This window comes from Mastomys coucha, unplaced genomic scaffold (genome assembly GCF_008632895.1).
Source record: "Mastomys coucha isolate ucsf_1 unplaced genomic scaffold, UCSF_Mcou_1 pScaffold15, whole genome shotgun sequence".
Lineage (NCBI taxonomy): Eukaryota > Metazoa > Chordata > Mammalia > Rodentia > Muridae > Mastomys > Mastomys coucha.
In genome coordinates, this window is record NW_022196897.1 from 87,686,395 (window position 1) to 87,707,532 (window position 21,138).

At 41.3% G+C, this 21,138-nt stretch overlaps 1 protein-coding gene across 1 annotated transcript in view; it reads right to left on the minus strand.

Annotated features, from left to right (window-relative positions):
* Nucleotides 1-11,732: 11,732 nt before the first annotated feature.
* Trim44 (tripartite motif containing 44) overlaps nucleotides 11,733-21,138 on the minus strand; it is a 106,341-nt gene continuing 96,935 nt past the window's right edge. Inside the window, exon 5 of the mRNA XM_031371156.1 lies at nucleotides 11,733-16,111. Within this exon, the coding sequence (XP_031227016.1) occupies nucleotides 16,084-16,111 (28 nt within the window). The 3' untranslated portion in view covers nucleotides 11,733-16,083. The remainder of the gene's footprint in view (nucleotides 16,112-21,138) is intronic.

Sequence of the window (21,138 nt, forward strand, 5' to 3'; positions counted from 1 at the left end):
CTTTACCTTATCAGCATGGAAAATTGCCAACTTTGCCACTATTAGTGGTGGGATTTCAGGCAACTCTTCATTTGCCTGAGGCTCAATTTCATTGGCCATAAAATAAGACTAATAATTAACTTCTTATAAAAATGGACCAGATGAGGTAATGTGCAGGAAGGGCCTTTAAAAACTGAGAAGCACTGTACTGAGCTATTTCGCAGTAATTGTTATAATAATTGTGAACAGCAAGTATCTATTTTAGGGGGTAAAAAAGGTTGAGAATGTAGTTTGAAAAGCAACTTTCAGGTTGCTCCAGAGGGCATGAAGGCATGGTTCAGGAGGTAAAATGCTTGCAGTACAAGCACAAAGACTAGAGTTTGACCATCAGCATCCATGTGAAGATTTTAAAAAAGCCAGTGTAGTGGGTTTGTGCACCTATAATTCCAGCACTGGGGTGGGGTAGGGAGGGCCTGGGGCCCTGAAGGTTGCTGGCCAGTCAGTCTAGCTGGATCTTTGAGCCCCAGATTCAATGGGAGACCCTGTTTCCAGAAAACAAGGTCAATGGATTATGAGAAACACTAATATCAACGTCTGCCTTACATGTACATGTGTGAGTACTTTCCCCAAGAATAATCTAGAATCACTATATATACTAAATGCCTGGGTTTTTTGTTTTATTTATTTATTTATTTATTTATTTATTTATTCTTTGTTTTTGTTTTTAAATTAGAGGCATATAAATCTAATCATTTTCTTTGAACACTGTCCTTTTAATACATCACCTTTCGTCCTTTGGTATCTCCAGAAACCAACTTCTTTCTGAAAGAAACCTGGATGGTTCTAGCTCGTAGGTTAAGGTAGGTCTCCTTATGAATATATCTTCTGGGTAAATACAAAAAAAACCCCAAAACCCTAGATTAAAGCAAGCACTTCATTGTGGATAAAAACAATTGATGTTCTGTGGGTTAGATTGAACTACTCAAAATCTGACAAACATGTATTCATTATTTATATCTAGGAGTTCTGCTCTGTGAAGCCAGGCCCATTAGTTTCCCATTCAACTTCATTTTTTTGGCTAAAAGCTACCAATGGCAGACCCCTGCTGGCCTAGAATGGTACTGTATAGGGGAACGCTCCAATTCCTATTCATGGATATATTGACTAGAGATGAAAGAGCTGAGGTGTCATATGTTCAGGTTTCCCCCCTCCGTCTCTTTCTGTGTGGGGGTACCTGTGGAAAATGTAGGGTATCTTCCCCAATTGTTTATTTTGGAAAAAAAATTCATCGTTTTATGTGTTCATGTGTGTGGTGAGTGTTTTCACATGTACCACATGCATACGCCTGTAGAGTTCAGAGGAAGCAGTTGCATCCTGGAAGTTACAGGCATTTATAGGATCCTGGGAATGAAACCTGTGTCTTCCACAAGAGCAGTCTTACCATAGAGCCCTCGCTGCAGCTCCCACCTTCTTGGTTTTCAGTCTTTCTGCTGATATGAAGCTTGCTCTGTCAGCTGGGTTGACTGGTGAAAGAGGTCCAGGGATTGATCATCCTGGTCCTGCTCCCTTCCAATGCTGGAGTTGCAGATGCGTGACCTTGCTCAACATTTTATGTGGGAGCTTGTGGTGCACACAAGGCCTTTAGGCTTGCAGGCAAGCACTTTAACCACTGGGCCACCTCCCCAGCACTACCTGTATTTCTAAGTGCCTGTATTTGTCAAAAGCATGCTAAAGTGGGGGCACAAAGAAAAGGCTGGGATTTTTCTACAATGGAGGGAGGGTTCTTTTAGGGGAATCACGGATCCCAGTCTCCTAGTAGGGTAGTTTGGGCTTGGATTTCTGTCCTTACAGTTTATGCTCTGCGGCTAACAATGGTTTATAGGCAGTGCTAAGGGTTTTCAAATGTGTTCATACTCATTGTTCAGTGCATATTCTAACCCCATCAGGCACAGCTTTCTGTCTCAAATTCTGGAGAGGGTCAAGGGCAGATGTAGTGTTCCAGGACACATGTAAGGGGGATCAAAAGAGGAACTAGAGTCTGCAGGATAAGGAATACCTAGGACTGCAATTCTTTTCCTTCTTCTAACCACTGTTTCCTCCTCTTTAATGAAACTGGAATAAAATGAGGTCTGTTTCTGTGAGGATCCAGAGGAAAGGAAGCACAAGGCCAAGACCAAGAACCTGTGAAGAGCATAGGTCATGTAGGGTGCCCCTGTGCATGATGGGAATGGGAGGGAACTGTACTAGCTTGTAATGAGCTGACTGTACAGCCAGACAACAGTACGTTTTCCATGTCGAGCCTTGGTGTTGTCTATAATGGACAGAAAACAAAGCCTGAAGAACAGAGCAAAGCAGGAGGAACAGGCTGAGGGAGGGAACATGACCTACTCCTTTGCTTGAGGCCTCACAGATGACCCTCCTGTTTCCACCTCAGAGAACATCATGCTAAGGAGGTTTGCCAATGACCAGAAGTCAGGATCTTCACCCACTTAGCTGTCTCCAAACCATTCGTACTATGACATAGGGTATCTTTTGCTTCCACCCCTTGCTCTTTTTCTCTGTAGGGCTTGTGTCTCTGGTTTGGCTTGAATGACACAAACCCACTCTTCATAAGAAAACTCAATCATCACTTCATTACATCCCAGAGAATGTTCCATGATTACACAATGGCAAGCTGTGATTGCCAATCCAGACAAGGAAGTGATTTTGGGAAGTGCTGTTGGCCAAGTCAGCAGGCAGCGGAACCCACCCTGGCATTCTGCAGTGTTCTTCCATATGGTGGACTCTAGGATTCATAGCCAGGTTCCTGTTGAGACCTATTTCCATCATCATTCCCATGTGAAAGAACCTCTTGCACATGTCAAAGTTTTTAAAGAGGTCTAAGTATTTGATTTTCATCTCGATACAGGGTTTCTCTGCGTGTAGCTCTGTCTGCCGTGGAACTTGCTCTATAGACCAGGCTGACCTCAAACTCACAGAGATATACTTGCCTCCTCCTCCCAAGTGCTGGAATTAAAAACATGTGACTGCCCAGCAAGTATTTGTTTTTATTATTTTTAATTATGTTTGTTTCTTTGTGGGGTATGCATGAATCCCACTTGAAGCCCTAAGTGTTAGGTTTCCTGGACACACAGCTCACAGTTTGCTGACAGTACAGGGAATAAACGGCAGAGCAGAATGTGCTCTTAGTTACTGAGACACTGTTTCAGCTCAGATAAACACATTTCCAGGAATACAACTGGCCATTGCTGATTGTCTCTTCCAAAATACCTGCTTTGATACCTCAGTAATAATTTACTATAGTAATGCTATTATCCACAACTATCTAATCAACCTAGTAGTTCATTTAACCTCTGTAGACTCTGCTTGAAGTGTCTTGCTTTTTTCTGTCATAGCTTTGAAAAGCATCATAAAATGAAATGGTGAGCTTATCCAATTTCAGGCCAAATGTGCTGTATAGTCCTAAAATCAAGTCACCATGTGCTCCTGCACAAACATGAATACAAATATATGTACATATGCATACATATGTACATATGCAAATAAAAACTTCAAATCCTTTGAGAGGTGTGACCTGGACAACTGAACATCACACCATCAACAGCTCTGCCCATGAATTGCCTAACATTCAAGAACTACAATGTAATGTTTGCCTGTCCCTGGAGACAAAGGGGAGGAGGGGTCCAAGGATATGGGTGAGAGAAAGGGAGTAGAAAAAGACAGCTGTCCCTGCAAGTGAGGCTATTTATTCCTTACCATTGCTAAATCCTCCTGTGACATTCCAGAGGGTCTAATAATCTCCTAAGAAAATGCCATCCTTGTGTCTCTTTTTACATGGAAGGGCATGAACTCTGTACCAGACAGCCTATTACTACATTGGGGAGGGGGCAGTGCTGGTCGGCGGGGGTGGGGTGGGAGATAACACACATCTCTTTAAGAGGAATGGTGTCCTAACTGAATTACCAGTCACACACACACACACACACACACACACACACACACACACACGCACGCACACACGCACGCACGCACGCACGCACGCACGCACGCACGCACGCACGCACATGCACATACACGATATGATTTGTCTCTTGGGGTAAAAGAAAGGTGGTGCAAACACTTCACTTAAATTATAACGAGATGGCAAAAATTACTTCCAAGAATGCCTTTCAGGGAAACAGTTGTATGAGGTTGCAAGAAATACTTTGAGAGCCATTTGGAAGAGGGTGGGGTCAGAACCCAGGAGGGATAAGCTGGACTAACAATAGATGGCTGCTAAATGGTCTTCTAAGAAGGGGTTGAGCTCTTTGTTGAGTGTGGGATGCAGGTGCAGCATAGCTCCAGCAACACACACCCCAGCTCTTCATGCTGCCTCCACCCTCTCCTTAAAATAAATGTTGATCTAATATTGAAAGAACAGCAGGCTGGAGGGGCACAGAGGCATTTTTCTTCCTGATGTGGACATATTTCCCTCTGGTGTTGAGTGCACACACTCTCCAGCACCTCCCACCCACATGCTGTTGCCTGTCACACCAAAGCTTGTGTCTGAAGGTTCTCCCGTGGTCTCAAGGGTAACATACTAGTAAGGATATGGGAGTAGTTAATGGCCAATTCTGTTAGAAGCAAGAAAAACAATTTCTTGTCCTCCTCTTCTTTCTTGTGTTACTGGGTCTGGATACAAGCAGGGCATTGCACATGCTGGGCAAACAACCACTGAGCCCCATGCCCAGTGCATCTTATCTTTGAAAGTTTACACTTGGGCTTCTAGTCCAGAAAATGGATGTGAACTCAAATTAGAGTAAAGGAGGCCTGCTTGGAATATTCATAAGATAGAAGAACCCTTAAACAGGCCTGAGTGGTTTTAGTTGACAGAATAAGAACCCTAGCTGAAACCTGGGTAAGATTTACTCAGATTTTACAATTGCAGAGCTGGAAGAGAATGGAAAATCTCCATCTGAGAGGACACTACCTTTATTCTAGGAGCATGTAGAAAGACATGGCTGCTGGAGACTGCACAGTCTGTTGGTGGGAGAGTAGGGATGGGAATTAGGTTTCTCAACTCTTTTCCGTTATTCTAGGACAAACAGGTATCTATTTTGGTAGTACCACCTGTTTTGTTTTTAAAGATTTTATTTATTTATTATAAGTAAGTACACTGTAGTTGCCTTCAGACACACCAGAAGAGGGCATCAGATCTCATTATGGATAGTTGTGAGCCACCATGTGGTTGCTGGGATTTGAATTCTGGACCTTTTGGAAGAGCAGTCAGTGTTATTAACTGCTGAGCCATCTCTCTAGCCCAATACCACCTACTTTAGACATTTAGCTAAAGGTGTCAAGTTATAAGCTTCATGATATAATATCTGGAGAAAGAGAATATATCTATCCACAAAGTATCTGAAGAACTACATCAGGTAAGCAATTTTGTTAGCACTGGTAACACAGCAGTCAACAATACAACGAGCTATTAAGAATAAACACACTATAATCTGAAGTTCTTACAACAGGTGTAACAGCCTGAAGGAAGATCTACAGACTGTGTGGGCTAATGTAAGGACACACTCCATCCACAGCATCTGTCAGCTATCAAAAGCTACTGGGATTGTTTTGTTTTGTTTTTGTTTTTTTGTTTTGTTTTGTTTCGAAAGGCTCAGTTGTGTGTTCCAGCACTGTACTAGGTCCTGGATATCACTGCTTGTTTACTTCCTATGTTAGGAAAGGACATAGTACTAGAACCAAGACCGTTTACTTCTGAAACCCAGGCTCTGGAGCAAGCCTCACTTCATGTTCCAAAGGCAGAAGCCAGGCTCTTTTCCTAGAGACATCACAGTAGTGTTAAGCACTAATTCCTGCTACCTGTCCTCTCCTCTGCCATCCCCCCAAAAGCTAGGTCTCAATTATGTTTTTTTGTTTCATTCCATCACTCTTCGTTCCATCCTCTGGAGACTTTCCTCTACTCACACACACAAAATCAATTACATCACATTAACCGATGCTAGTTGTGTTTATAACATAGAAGGCAAAGAATGTTTTTATGAGCAGAAATTTTGTTTTTCTATTGTTACCTCCCAAGGGAAATAGAAATACTTTCTCTGGAACTGGGCAATGTGTGTGGTTTGACAAATGTGTGCTGAATTGACAAAACGGTTGGGTCCACACCACACCTTATTTTCTCTTCTGTGAAAGGATCTTAGCTATTTCCCCCTCCCCCTTCAAACCAAATCCTCTTACTCCTGAGCAATGACCCAAGCTGAGAAATTTCCCAAACATCTGAAACCCGAGAATATGTGTCTGGGATCCTTGAAGTTCATGGTTTCCAGATGGAGAGACTGGAAGAAGGGGTAATGGTATGGGAGGAGGAAGGTGGGCGAAAGATGGGGGAAGCCTGAACTCTGGCTCACTTCTGCCTGTTGTGGTGTCTGCCAGCTGATGTCCCTGAGACCTGCCAGTGATGAGAAGGAAGCAAGTCACTATGAAACTGTCTTCCCAGGGCAGTGATGGCCTTCAGTAGCACAACGGAAAAGAGTGCCTGTGGCTTGGCTCTCAAGAATGGAGTAAACATTCTATGTGGGTACCACTTGTACCCCACAAGTGGTAGTCCCCAGGTGACTGGTTCTTTCTCCACTGTCCTCGTGCCAGAGGTGGGGGAGGGCTTAGCAACTTTAATAAATGACAGGCAAGTATATTTGGAAAAATGGGGGATAGGTATGATTTCAAAAGGAATGTGCTTCTCTCTCTCTCTCTCTCTCTCTCTCTCTCTCTCTGTCTCTTTCTCTCTCTCTTTCTCTCTCTCTCTGGCTTTTTGAAACAGGGTTTCTCTGTATAGCCCTGGCTGCCCTGGAACTCACTCTGTAGACCAGGCTGGCCTCGAACTCAGAAATCTCCTGTCTCTGCCTCCCAAGTGCTGGGATTAAAGGCATGTGCCACCACTGCCAGGCTAGGAATGCTTTTCTTAGAGCAGACATGTTTGGATTTTGTTTTTGTCTTTGTCTTTGTTTTGTCTTGCTTTTGTAAGCCCAGCCTGGACTTGACCTCAGAGTCATCCCCTGTCATCCTGCTATGAATGGAACTGGGAAGTATGATGTAAAATGAAATGCATTCAGAGAACAAATACTGTCTTCTCACTTGTAAGTAGAAACTAAAGAAGTCAACCTTGTAGAAAAAGCAGTTTGATTAGAGGAACTATAGGTTAAGGAATGAATCTTGTAGAAAAACAGTAGAATATAGGACTAAAGGTATAAATTAAAGAAATGAATCTCATAGAGCAACAGAGTAGAATAGAGGAACTAAAAGTAGAAACCAAAGAAGTGACTGTCATAGACAGAGTAGAATATGGTAACTAAAGGCTGTAAGGGTAGGGAATACAGCTTGGGTAATGGGGACCACAATACAGTTATATGAGGAGGAATAAGTTTTTGTCTTTTGTACTACAATAGGCAATTACAGTTATAACAATCTGCTGGCCATTTTAATAGGAGAACATGCCCACTTCACTGCTATCAGTTGTTTGTCATTTCAATCCCAAACCACCCACTCTCCCTCCCACTCTCACCATGACCACTGTCTCAAGTAGTCTCCTACGCTGGTTCTGGCCTGTTGGAATAGGTTGAATTTAATTCTAGGATAAAGCCTACACCTGTGTACAAAAGGTCTCTTAATGGGTGTTGAAAAAAAATTAAGTTACTTTCAATTAACATCCCTGACATCTTGCTGTTACAATAAAATAGCATGTAGCCAACAGCTACATTCTTGGACTTAATGTTCTCAAAGTCAAGGAGAAGGCTCAGCTTCTTCTGAACCTGATCTGCTGGCCTGGGACACAGGAATGTTTTAAAGTGCCCTGGTTTAGAGAAGCTAACAGAATTTCATGTAGTGACATTCTTGCAGACCCAGCTTACCCTGAGGTCTGAAGAAAGCACCTCTGCAGGCCGAGTGGCACCCAGATTTAGAGATGTTTTTGGAGAAGGATATGAATCTGGGACCTGGGACAGGCATTAATTATCATTGGGAAAACATGGACATTTCCCACCTCTTTCCTTTCCTGTTGCAGACTGTATGGTTCTGAAGTGAACCATGATTTAATTTCTTCTACAATAGGTATACAGAATGTTGATTGCAAAGAAATGAGAAAAATATTTAAGCAGAAGGAGGATGGCTGGTTGACATTATTACAGTAAAAGACAAAATTCTCATCGTAACCAACAGCAAAAGGCTAGGTATGGAAAATCTTTGCTGGTGCAGTGTGAAACTGCTTAACACAACTTTTTTTTTTTTAAAGATTTATTTATTTATTATATGTAAGTACACTGTAGCTGTCTTCAGACACACCAGAAGAGGGCATCAGAACTCATTACGGGTGGTTGTAAGCCACCATGTGGTTGCTGGGATTTGAACTCTTGACCTTCTGAAGAGCAGTCGGTGCTCTTACCCACTGAGCCATCTCACCAGCCCAACACAACTCTTTCTATACATAACCAATGCAGCACTGATTCTATAACATGTGGTATTCACTGGAAGGACAGACAGTTCCATCTGAATGTTCCTGGATTTGGGAAAAAACCGTTTTGGGTTATCAGATCACAGCTAGGTTACTCCAAAGTCCTCAATGACCTATGAGAAATGAACTGAATCTTTGGTTTTGGTATGTGCACTCCATCAGGATTAGAAGTCAACTACCCTTTGGTTGATGGCTCCAACATAGAAGGTCAGAAATGGCTCTGCAGACAAAGTTCTATAGGGAGGGAATGCTACCCGACTCCATGTTCACTTGGCTTCTGAATTCTCCTAGAACTAGCCAACAGTTTTCTAGGCTGATATTGTGTTGACATAGGTTGATTCTTCTTGTAGCACAGACTTGGAGAAATAGAAGTGAAAATCTGTTATTACAGGTTAAATTGTGTTACACTCAATTTGCAGAGAGGGTCTAGCTTCTTTTTATTATAGTCCTGATTTTGTTGTAATGACTATTGCCTAAAATAAATGGGCAATCGACAAAGGCTTAGGGATGCCTAAGTGATTTTTATAATAGCAGTATTTGTTGTTGCAGAATTTGACCTGTATTCTGGTTATTAGTTTTATTCATCACACTGAAAACTTGGCACTTCTATTGTTCATGCCATTATATGCAAAGCACTGTAGCATGAAAGTCACTTATAAAGCTAGAGGAAAAACCTCTCTGAACAGAAGAGTCTCACGGAACAATGAACCATCAGCTAAGTGGATGTACATTTTGTTTAGCTACATGTTCTGGATTGTCAAAGGTTTATTCCTTTTAATCCCAGAGGTTTCTTTCTTCTTTTGTTCTTTTCTTTCTCTTTCTTTCTAACCATCAGTGTCATATGCATTTAAAAAAAACACTTGCTCTACAAATACTTTACCTTTGAATCTTTCTGTCTCTCTCTGTCTCTGTATGTGTACTGCTAGTCATTATTTTGAATGTGCTACATTGGTACCCTTTTGGATCTAAGCATCCTCTTATGAGATTTGAGCTCCTCTGGCCCACCTGACATTTCGTCTATTGTTGTCAACTCTTTTTCTTCCTTGAATTTGGTTTCTCTGGAAGTCTGGTCCCCTTCCTTAAATTCAATCTCTGTAGACTTGAACACTAGTTGAACATTTACAATTGTGCGAGGAGTAAGAACAGAAGTTCTGGGAAGGTGCCCGATGGTGGGATCTGTGGCCTCTTGCAGGTTTGCTTCCTGGCATTTATTTCTACTAGGTAGAGGGCTTGGCTGCTTAGTTTTTACTTGTTAGTCATTGTTCAAAGAGTTGCCCTTCTGCTAAGGTTTTCCAAGTTGTCTCAATTATTCATTTTCAAGCCATTTGCTTGGATTTATGTTCCTCAACTACAAATAAATGAAGTTCTCAGATGGCTGAGACCAGTTAATGGTAATAAGTGAAGCCTCAAGGAGCACAAAGATTGTGATCCATTTTTATATGGCAAATGGCATACTGTAGCCATCTCAGACATGGGACTACATCAGGTTGCTAGAGTCATCTTCATGATTCTTAATTAAACTATGGACTCTGTATCAGAGCTGTCTGACTCTGGAGAGTGTAAGTCCACAGTCAAGGCAGCAGTGAACACTGCCTCTCAATGATTCCATTATTTATTGCTTTAAAACGAAGGAGGTAAAGCACAGCACTGGGCCAGAAAAGAATTGCACTGCTGCCATTGTTTTCTATGCTATACAAAGCAAGGGCCCAATATTTACCTCACAGCTGAATTGTAGGGACAGAGTGCCAGGGACAACATGTTATTTATCAAACCAGATGACTCAGTATGGCTAGGTATGAAGAGCAGACACCATAGTCTGTTAGCCTTGATTTAAATCCTGGCTCTCTGCTTATTAAAATATCTCTGAGCCATAAAATGAGACGATAGTATTAGTGCTTTGATAATTAAATAGGGCAATGTGAAAAGCACCAAGGAGAGTTTCTGGCCCAGACAAAGAGCTGACTAAATGGAAGCTATTACTATTAACAAAAACATAAATGTTTTAATGCTAGAAACTGCAATATTTAACAGACATTCGGTGCAGCCACTGAATGACTCTAAATGGTCTTGTTTTTCATTTATTTGTTGAAACATCGTTCCTTCTTACTGAATAAAGACTGGTACCCTGATTTCCTGTTGAGCATATCTCACTCTGGCGCCTTGTGAAGACCAGGAGAGATTCCAAACAAGCTGCAATTTCATGTTTTTATGAGTCTAAAGGAAATGAGGCTACATGTAAGCAGAATCAAGAAACAATCAGTTAAAACACAGGAGCTGTCTAAAGGAAAGGCACTAAAACGAGAAGGGCGTGAGCAATAGAATGCGGTACTGAGGGACCAGCACAGGAAGCAGGGATTAAAAAAACATGCCGATACACTGTGGTCTGAAATTCTGAAGACTACTAAGTGCTACAGTGCCTGGCAATGTACCACCTACCCATCCCCCAGGAGAGGAAGTACCCTCAGCAACTGCGGAGGAAGTGGGATATAATGACTGCTCCAGGAGACAGTCTTCTGTCCTGGGGCTTTAATCCAGCTTGGTTTACTGGGTGACCTTGAGTGACTCCACTCTCCTGTTTTGAAAATTTTTCTAAAGTTCCCATAGTACCATGAAGAAAGGGCAAACGAAGACACATTTGATAGAAGCAAATTAGATTAGGGTTCATGGCTTTTAGGATTTTGAGGCATTCTGTTTTGTGCTTTTTGAAAAGTTACATTTTCAGATTCCATAGATCTAGCATCTCTAATCTTCATATTGGGCTACTGGAGTCCATAACTCCAGGCTTCAGTACAACTGTTGGCCCTGTGTTAGAAGCCAGACTGAAATGAGTTTACTTACCACTTAATTCTCTCATCAATTATAATCAGATAGGTACCTTTAAAGTTCCACAGAGATGGTACTGCTAGCTTAAGTATAATTTGCTCAAGGGTGCTGGTTAAATTTTTATTTTAGAAGAACATTTGTTAAAAATTAAATTTTGATATTCTTCCTAGTTAATCAAAGTCACAAATCTAAAAAGATCCCAGGAGTAAACACTTACCTTATAATCTACCTACTGACCTAACACTCTCTGATCTAGTCTTTACCACCTTCTAGAAGTCTCTTTCGGCCCTTTAAGAGATCAGGAGTAACTTAGGTCCCTACATCTACCCATCATCTCCAGTATTACCACAGAGATGTATATGCATATGCATATGATCGTCATGGATATTTATACCTAGCAGGGTCCTTTGTGAACAACTCTGAGAGACAAACGGTATTTCCAGTAATAGTTTATTGATTTCCAAATGCACAGGGGCGCCAAGTCTGAACATCCTGGGATAGCAGTAAATCTCTCTTACAAAATAATTTACAGTATGAAAATGATATACTGAAACATTAACTCAGATATGTAATTCCCTTGAAAGATTGAATGTTCCCTTGTTTAGTGTAAAGGGTGGAAGGGGAAGATGACTAAGGAGGGAATGTGACTGTGCACACGAAAACAGGCAGAAGACAATGGATTTGTTGGTTCTACCCACTCACGCGCTGTGGCCTGTCACTGTAAAGACTGATCAGGCTTAACTTCCATAAAATATAAATGATTGGTCCCCTAAAGCCACATCAAGCCCAGCATGGACTCTGGCTATTTTCCCAACAGTGCACTCCAAGTGTCTTCATTTCTTTTCACTTTCCTGCTCTGGTCCTTGTTAGTGTTTCTGCTCAGCCTCAAATAGGAATGGGAAACACCAAGTGATCTGAATGATCTCCTGTATGACCTGGCTTCTGTGGCTTTCAGAATTCCATAGGATGGTGGGCCTCAGAAACACTGATGGGTGAAGGCAGCGTCAGTGAGATGTGTAGTCTCTGTGGGCCTTTTCTCTTAGGGAAGGGCTAGACTTGATTTATAATGGTACTTTTTGCCTTTAAACAAACAGAAAATCTAGATGTGCTCAGCACATAGTAAACAAGCAACCAACTTACTGAGAAGTGTGTACTCAACAGCTACTTTATGAGAGTAGAATATCAGGAATCAGCAGGACATTCTCTCTGTGGGGAAAGAGGACTTTTTAGAGCACTGACGACTACAAAGTTATATATTCTGCAGCTCTACACTCAGACCCAGATCCAGGTCACAAAATGACAAGGCATCTACCATTTCCCTTGTTATTAGACATGGTGGAAGAGGGCTGGGGTATCACCTTGGCTTGGTGCTGTAAGAGTTGACACCTACCACAAGGGGGTTATTCTGGAAAGCCAGCAGTCACACTCCAATTATCTGTTTATACTTACATAGACCTAGAAGAAACCTTTGTGGAGGTATATAAGATCACTAGGGGCTGCTTTGAACTTCACTTAACTCTTAATTAGGTGGTATAGTATATGCGGGTGTGTACAGATCTCACTCTCATTTCCCCCTGCCCCCCCTGTACCCCCCCTCCAGGAAGGGACTTCAAAGTTAGTGATTTGAATTGGCACCTTCTCACAGAGTACAAACATGGTAGCTGGGTTTCCTAAAACATGAAGATTTGCTTTTCTATACTAATGAAGCAGGACGTATTTAAATAATGTTAGAAGACTACCATTACCTCCAACTCTGGCTAAAAACTTTCCACTCTTGAAAGCCTTTAGTTTCCTTTGTGGGGACTGTACCAAAAAGAAAGATTCCCCCAGCTCCTGAAGGAAGCTCAAGTTAACAGTGAATACTTACAACATCTACTAGAGCAGAGGACCTAGTCTATCTTGATGTCTTTGAAAAAGAATTCAGAGTGTGAATGGGCATACTGCACTGGGGGAACTGAAAGCCTTTCTCTCTCTCAATCTGTAGGGAGCCATGGTGTGGGGCAGAGGGCTGACTGCAGAGTAGGGAGTGCTGTGCTCAAAACTGGTCCCATTGTTTCCTAGCAATTATAGACAAGTGACTTGTCCTCTGCATATCTACAGAGGCTCATAACCTGTCCTAAAGTTACTTCCTCTTATTGGCTGTCAGCTGAAGTCAAGCACAGCACTTCTTGGGACTGTCCTAGGTAGATATAGTGGTATCAAACCAAACAAATGAACAAATAACTCTCAGCACTCAGAAACTTAACATTCAGAAGGTATCCAGGACTTGCTCGGAGGACCCAGCTTATTTGAGAGACATTCATTACCTGTATCACTTGATGATTTGGATAAACCCTGCTGTCCACAGTCTGTCAGGACACATACAACTCTGACACTCTTAACTCACACTGACCTGGAAAGGCAAGAAGCTTCGTTCACCATAGGGCACAAGGCCAAGCAGGAGGTCATAATTTTGAGGACGAAGCTGATACCAGTACAGAAAACACCCTAGTTCTTACATTAATAAATGCTACCACTAGGAACTGGGATCTGGGCAGGGGCTACTGTGCTGTGTTTAATGCTTTTCTGGTTAAAGTTTTATCAGGTACTGAAGGCAGCAGGAGCCCATCAAGTGAATCTGAAACCCTTTCTAAGTAAAGGGAAAGTGCTTCCCTTGAGGATTCCAGAGAGATGATAATTTAGAGACAGGTTGGCAAATCTTATATTGCTGTTTATAACCACTACATAAATGCTTGGATTCTCCAAACACTGATTTAAAGTAATAGCATAATTAGGTGAGAGGCAATGATCTGTTCATTGCTAATATAAGGTCAACATGTAAAGATCAATGATTACTGGGAAAGACAATAGAATCTTCCAAACTGTCAAGTCTTTGCAATCTTCTGATGTTCTACACTCTTTCTAGAGTGGTCCTTCTTTTAAAATTCTGTTAGAACAGGATATTACTGGAGGTTGTTTAACTCATGATGTATTAAATTCTCCAGTCTTTGCAGACAGATGGTAAGGCACCAAAATTGTTTAAGCCATCTACTAGCCACCAGCTGGGGAAATTATATATATATTTTAGATCTCACACTCCTCTCTGCCCCAATATACTTGCATGTGTAGTGAGGTAGGGTAATCCTAGCCTACAGCACAGAGACTTGGCAGTTTCCTGGCCTCAAAGGGATAAGTCATTCTCTAGCATGCACAAGGTTAAACAATGACATAAATAGGACTCCTACAATAAGCATATGTTCTTTCTGCCTTAGAACTATCCTGTACATATCCATGTTAGCTGCCCCTAAAGCTTTGTGATAAGCCATTACATACACAGGCAAACTGGCTGACAGGAAAAGGGAGATGTACTTCAAGGTAGATTCCTTGGATCTGAAAGTCTAGACCTTGGCCAACAGCAACCCTAAGGCTGCTTGAATCCAGTTCAGACAAAATCTCAAAGTAAACATGGAAATACCACACAAGCAGAGGAGATAGAATCACTGTCCACTTAAAAATAAGAGTTTCCTTCCAAGTTTCCTATTTTAGTTTAGCAGTTTAGGTGTATGGACATTCTCTTCTATAACCTAAGTGTTTGTTCTATTAAAAAGTACAGTCATCCCCTGACTTCAAATCATTTGGAAAGAAAAGTTGATGTCTCAAGAAGATATGGTGCTTGTGATCTTGCAGTTGGGTATCTCCCAGCACACTTCTTCCTTGACCCTGAAAAGTATGGTTGTAAGAGACTGTGATCTGGGAGTGTGAGAAGGCCAGGCAATCCAGCTCTGGGGCATGCCTGGACAGGCGACATTAAAGAGAGAACTGGGGTGTGTGAACTTAAGGCCTGCTGCAGGGGAAGGGAGGTTCCAATTATAGTAAACTGAGGGAATAGCAGTCAGGGAGGGGCAAGAATTCCCTTCACAGTGCACTGACCACCATAGACTAACCTTGGAGTGGAGCTGCTAAGATTTACAGTGACAGTTTCCGCTTGCCAATCTACATGCCAGCCTTTTATGTTGTGACTGGCCCGTTAATCCACACAGCTGGCCCAAGAAGTCAGGTTTTTAGCAGATGCTTTAGTGACCATTTTGGAAAATTCGGGCAATCTTAATTCTGAAACACTGATTCCAACTTTTAATCAGATTTCTTTGCTTCACCCCAGTCCTTAAGGTCATTTCCTTTCCACCTTTTCAATCATTTTTTCCCATTTCCACAGCACTGAATTATGAAACTTAAGTCCTAGATAACCTCACATACTAAAAATATCTTCTTTCTAGCTCTGGACTCTTTCTCCAACCCTATTTTAACCCAGTTGCCCTAACACTTTTCACAGAGGCAAAGCTGGACTATGACAGACTGCCTATTGAGTCAGTTTGGCCCCACTTGGCCACATTTGCTTTAAGCTTCAGTACAAAGTGGGTTTTCTGTTTGCATGTAAGGAAAACTGATTTCCTTTCGAGATGTTTTCGAACCTTCCTAAGGAAGTGATAGTGTTGACTTGCACAATATTCCAGGGGCTGGCTTTCCTGAGTAAGTTCGAAGCAGCCATTGGGGGGTTATCTGAAGAGCCCTTCAAGTTGATTAAAGGGGCTCTTCCCATGACCTACCACAAGAGAACAAGAAGCACACAGTCAGTATGCATACATCCCCTGGTCCCTTGGAAACATGTGTGCCTGCTGTGGATCTGGGGACATATCCAGTGGAAGAAGGTTGTTGCCGGGCAGCTTTCACAGATATCAGAAGCCATTACATACACGCTGTCACATACACACAGGGAAGGGGCATTTTCTGCAGGGAATGGTGAGTCTTCATGTGTCCTCTTCTTCACTGGCACCACTACAAAGGAAAAGGAGAAGCAAGTGAGTTCAGACATCACAGAAAAGGAGAACACAGTACACAGGTGGACAGCCTCATGCGGCTTCTATCATGGCTGAACAGTAGGGCCACAGTAAAGTGTCTTAGTTTCTTTGATTTCAGATTTCTAAATTTAACTACAGTGATCATGAAAATGAAAAAAGGGACTTACTATCTTGGGTTCTGAGAAAATCAAATAAGAACACGTAAAATACACGGTGCCCAGTATACAAAGTATATAAAGGAGCAGGAAGGTCATCAGACTGTGAATTTTAATTAACAAAATAAACTGCTGGTGGAAATCAGTTTTATTTCCTCTAGGTGTTAAGACACCTATTATTAGATCAGAAAAACCAGCAGCAGCAGCAGCTGCTGCTAATGGTACTTTGCAGTGGGCAGAGCCAAGGCTCATCCATGCTGTAGTCAGTCTCCAGAAGTGCTCTACCTTGACAGGTCACTGGGTCATTCTGTGTACCTTCCTTCATTCTTTGCTCTTACCACATTCAATAGTTTGGAATTTATTCTCATCTTCCTTCTTCTGAAGTGTATAAGGGTAGCATTAATTCTATCTTACCAATGACTACACATCTAGTAAGTCAGAGAAGTGTTCAACAGTGACTTCTAAAAACAACAGAAAGAAAGAAAGGGTGGGAGGAACAGACAGGGTTGAAAATAGCCTCAGCCACTACTGAGATAAGAGGATTCCTGGTGTCAGTGTACAGTCCCAAAGGCATGACTATAATTTCAGATGTTTGGTCTTAAAGCACCACTGGTCTGTCCTGGATAGCACACCATTACAGAAGACAGGGGCATGGAGAAGACACCGCCAGAGAAAGACAGGCAACAGGGATGAGCACATTTACAAATAGGCAAAAACAGCAACCTGCCCAGGCACTCCTCATCCACTTCTCAAGGCCACCAATTCAAAGATGAGTAAGAGTCAACTCCATCTCCTGCTTATTAAACCTGAACACAGAAATACCGTGACCCAGAATTTGGTGTTGGCTATGCAGTTTTTCTATCACTATTCACTCGAATCCCAGATATTGCAATTACTATTTTCTGCACTGCCCAGATAAAGAAGGTGAAGATCTCTGAGATGGAAGAACAGAGGGTCCTTAACATCAAGGTTTAATTTTGACTGGAAGTCTACAGTTTCAAGCTGGTAGAGACAGAAAAGGTTTGCAGTATATTAGCTTCCAGCTTTGACCTAGAAAAATTCTCAGAAAAGGATTATTTTGTCTACATAAATCTATGTTCTTAGTTTCCTTCTGGGGAAAACATTAAAAGAAAAATATTCTAGCAGTGAGTTTCTAGTACTTCCCAGGTGGAAGCACTTTCGACACAGACCTACAGAATAAGGTGAGTGAGTACACTCTGGAAGCCAGAAGAGCTACTTCAGTAATATGCCATATTCAGAATTCTGCCCTATTTCTACTCTTTTCCTGTTGATTGTCCAGTCATGGGATGAAGGGTGCATGTAGGCAGGGTTGGCCAGAGGACAGACACTGAGGCAGTATTTGGTGGCATCTATCCCAAAGAAAACAAGGGGTCTTTTATAAAATGCTTCTAGCCACAATAAAAGAACAGATAAAACTGGCACCATATTCTCCCGCTCAGTATTATATTCAGAGCAAGCTCTTTTTGTTTCCCTGTCAGTCTTACTTCTAATAAGAGAGGACTGATGGTAACTCTGCCCTTTCCTTAAGCTGCAGTTCACCTTTTAACATTCTTGAGATAAGGGGTTCATGAACCTACTGAAATTGTATTCAGAGTTTTGTCTATGTGTCTCTTTGTCTGAGAAAGGCAATGATTTTCATCATAGTTTTGAAGAGGTCAACAACTCCAACCCCAAAATGAGAATATCAAATATACACAATTTCTCTTCCAGTTTTCAGGTTTGTTACTATAAAACTTGGAGCAGCTTAGGGAAAAGGTCAGAGGTATTTACTGACAAAAATCTCTTCTCATTACCCTAAGAGAGATCTGTTCCTGGGACTGAAAAGGTTTATCTCACCATTTATAGTATGAAACCTTGTGGCTCTGACATATCATTTATTGATTTCTTCTACTGCTAAATATTTATTCAGTTTCCTGTGTATTAGACTGGACGGGCACAGTACCACCCATCAAGACAGCACAGCTTAGGTGTGATGTGCACTGGGGAGAGATCTTGAGTTTCTGTTGTCTTTTAGAAACAAGAAAACATTTTCATAGTAATAACCTGATTCTTGTAATAATAATAAAAAGAAAAAGATCTTAATCAATCTGTAGCACAGCTTACAGCAGCTGGTATATGGTCTGTTCTGAAGGGCTGGTTACCCAGAACTTCACCATTAGGGGCATCATCTCTCTCTCCATCCTGCTTTCACTTATTACATGAGCCAGCATGTATTTGCACATTCTTATCTGACATGCCTTAAAGTTTTCATCGTCGCCAAGTGAGGCAGCACAGTCTTTCTCTTTAGGCATTCACACTCCTCCACAGAAACACCTACCTGTCACACAGATCTACAACTGGATAGAGATGCACGTTACAGAGATCTTTTTGGTGCCCGTTTAAGGAATGTATTAATTTCTAATGAACAAGTCCAGGGGCAGCATTATATAATGACCCCAAGGTCATGAGATTGATGGAGCCTAAATTCTTGAGTGAATCTCAACTTCCTCTTGGTAGTACCATATATCTTATAGTATATAAATCAAAGTACAAATCAAAACTTTATATATTTTACCCAATATACATGATTTTAAAAAAGTAAAAAAAATCAAAATTTGATTCCTCCTAACTTTGCTTCAATACCTTTGCTTTGGTATCTTATATTCTAGATTAAACATACTATTTCCCAATTGCCTTCAGATACCTGAGATGAAAGTTTTTTTTTTAGTGTGTGTGTGTGTGTGTGTGTGTGTGTGTGTGTGTAGCTGAGCATGTGCCAGTGTAACCACGTAGAGGCCAGAGGTTGATGTTGTATGTCTATCTCCATTACACTTTACCTTTGAGACAGTTTTACAGTGAACCTAAAGCTTGCCATTTCAAGTAGAATAAATGTCAGTAAGCATGTGGCATCTGCCTGTCACCACCACTCTTCTCCAAGTACTCGGGTGACAGGCATGCACGGCCACACAGTTTTTATGTGAGCTTCAAATTTAGGTTCCCATACATTTGCAGCAAGCACTTTATGCATAGAACCATCTCCCTAGCCCTTTTATTTAATGACAACTTCAAAACTAAGGAACACAGGGATTGGACAGAAAGTTTCATGGTTCTAACCATCCTAAGGAGATTTTTTAGAAAAAAGTTCCCCTATCAATGCTGATAACAGTGGGCCACTGAGTGGTGTGGATTAGTCAAGTGGCTTCTGCTCAGTCACTGACTGGTCTGGTTTGAAGGTATTAGATCTAGAAGTAGCAGTCTTAAAGCTGTAGGGCACATTCCCTAGGTGTACTTAATGACTTTCTAGGGATGACTCGAACATGGGTCATCTTAAGGAGAACAATTTACAAGTTCTTACATATCTTCTCCCCTAGAAGTGATCACCTCAAAAACATGGGTATGGGTTATCTTTGTAGTCATGCCCACTTTCAAAACTGCCTTATTTCCACTTCAGAAAATACATGTACATGTTTCTTGACACTGCCTTATCTATGCAAAGGTTTTAAAGCTACTCAATGAGTGCAGGGTAAGAAATAGTAAGACATCATTCCCTATTTTGTCTAGACAAGGAACATGCTTATCAATACATTTCCTTAAGATTTAAACTCAGAAGACAGCTGTCAAAAAGTACCATACCAAAAAGTCTGTCTATTTGGGTTGGATACAAATGAAATTAGAGCTCACAGGAAGTGAGTGGGATTTGGCTAGATATTAGGATATAAGAAATGGATCTGTCAATATTATATAGTGAATCTTGTCTGTAAACTTAAAGTCTGTGATGCCAGTTTTCACAAAAATGTCATGAAAACTATATGATTGTCATCAGTCACATCCTTTTTACTTATCTAAACTTGACCTAAAGCTTCAGGAGTTGACTTAAAGGTAGATAAGGAGGCACATACTTTCTTATACTTTCCTTTAAGGGATGTAAAATCAGAAAGTTTAGCTAAAAGAACTAGGAGTACCTAAATTCTGAGCGAGACGGTGGTGTAAAATTTAGCACCTCTGGCTAGGGACAGGGTCTGGGGAAATGGAATGGTAGTATAATAAATGCACTATCCTTTCCCCAGACTTAGACATATGAAGATAGCCTTTCTTTCTGTGGCACTTATTAACATAAACTGAGAGCAGTATCCAAGGCCCAGTCACACTCAACTCTAACCATGCTGACAAGAGTTATCATGCAGAAGGGATGCTTTGGCAAGTTTTAAAGATGTGAGCCACACAGACAAGTGGCTCAGCTTCCCAGTTTGTATCCTCAAGAGCTGAAGGAATGGAAGAGGAATAAACACGTGAGGTGGCAGGCACTCTGAGTTCACAAACTTAGGAGCTTCTTTTCCCATCCTTATAATAATACACTTAATTTGATTTGGCATTACTTGTGTCTGATGAATTCATGGCTATTTATTAATCATTTCTCTAAAAGAATTATTCAACTCAAGAGAATAGGGAAATTAAAAGGTATCTAGTTAAAACTAAAAAAAGATAGATTTAGACTCTTTTTACAAAATTAGGCCACACAGGCACTGCACAAAATGCTAACTGGGAAGCCTTTAGTCTTTGCGGAAGCAACTGCCTAGTTGTAGTAAGTATTTCAGCTGTGTGGGGATGGGCCACAGCCGGTAAGTGGCAGATGTATGGAAACAATCTGCTTCTGGAAACCACACCAAATTCAGCAGAGGTGAGTTCTTCATCTTCTAATCCCTTGTTTCCCAGTCCTATAGCAAGGAACAGTTATAAGATTTTATTTAAATGCCTTAAAAACAGGACAGAAATGCCCACTTTTTTTTTCCTTTTTGTAGTGGAATGAAGAAATGTATATTGCTTTTTTAAGATTAAAAAAAAAAAAAAA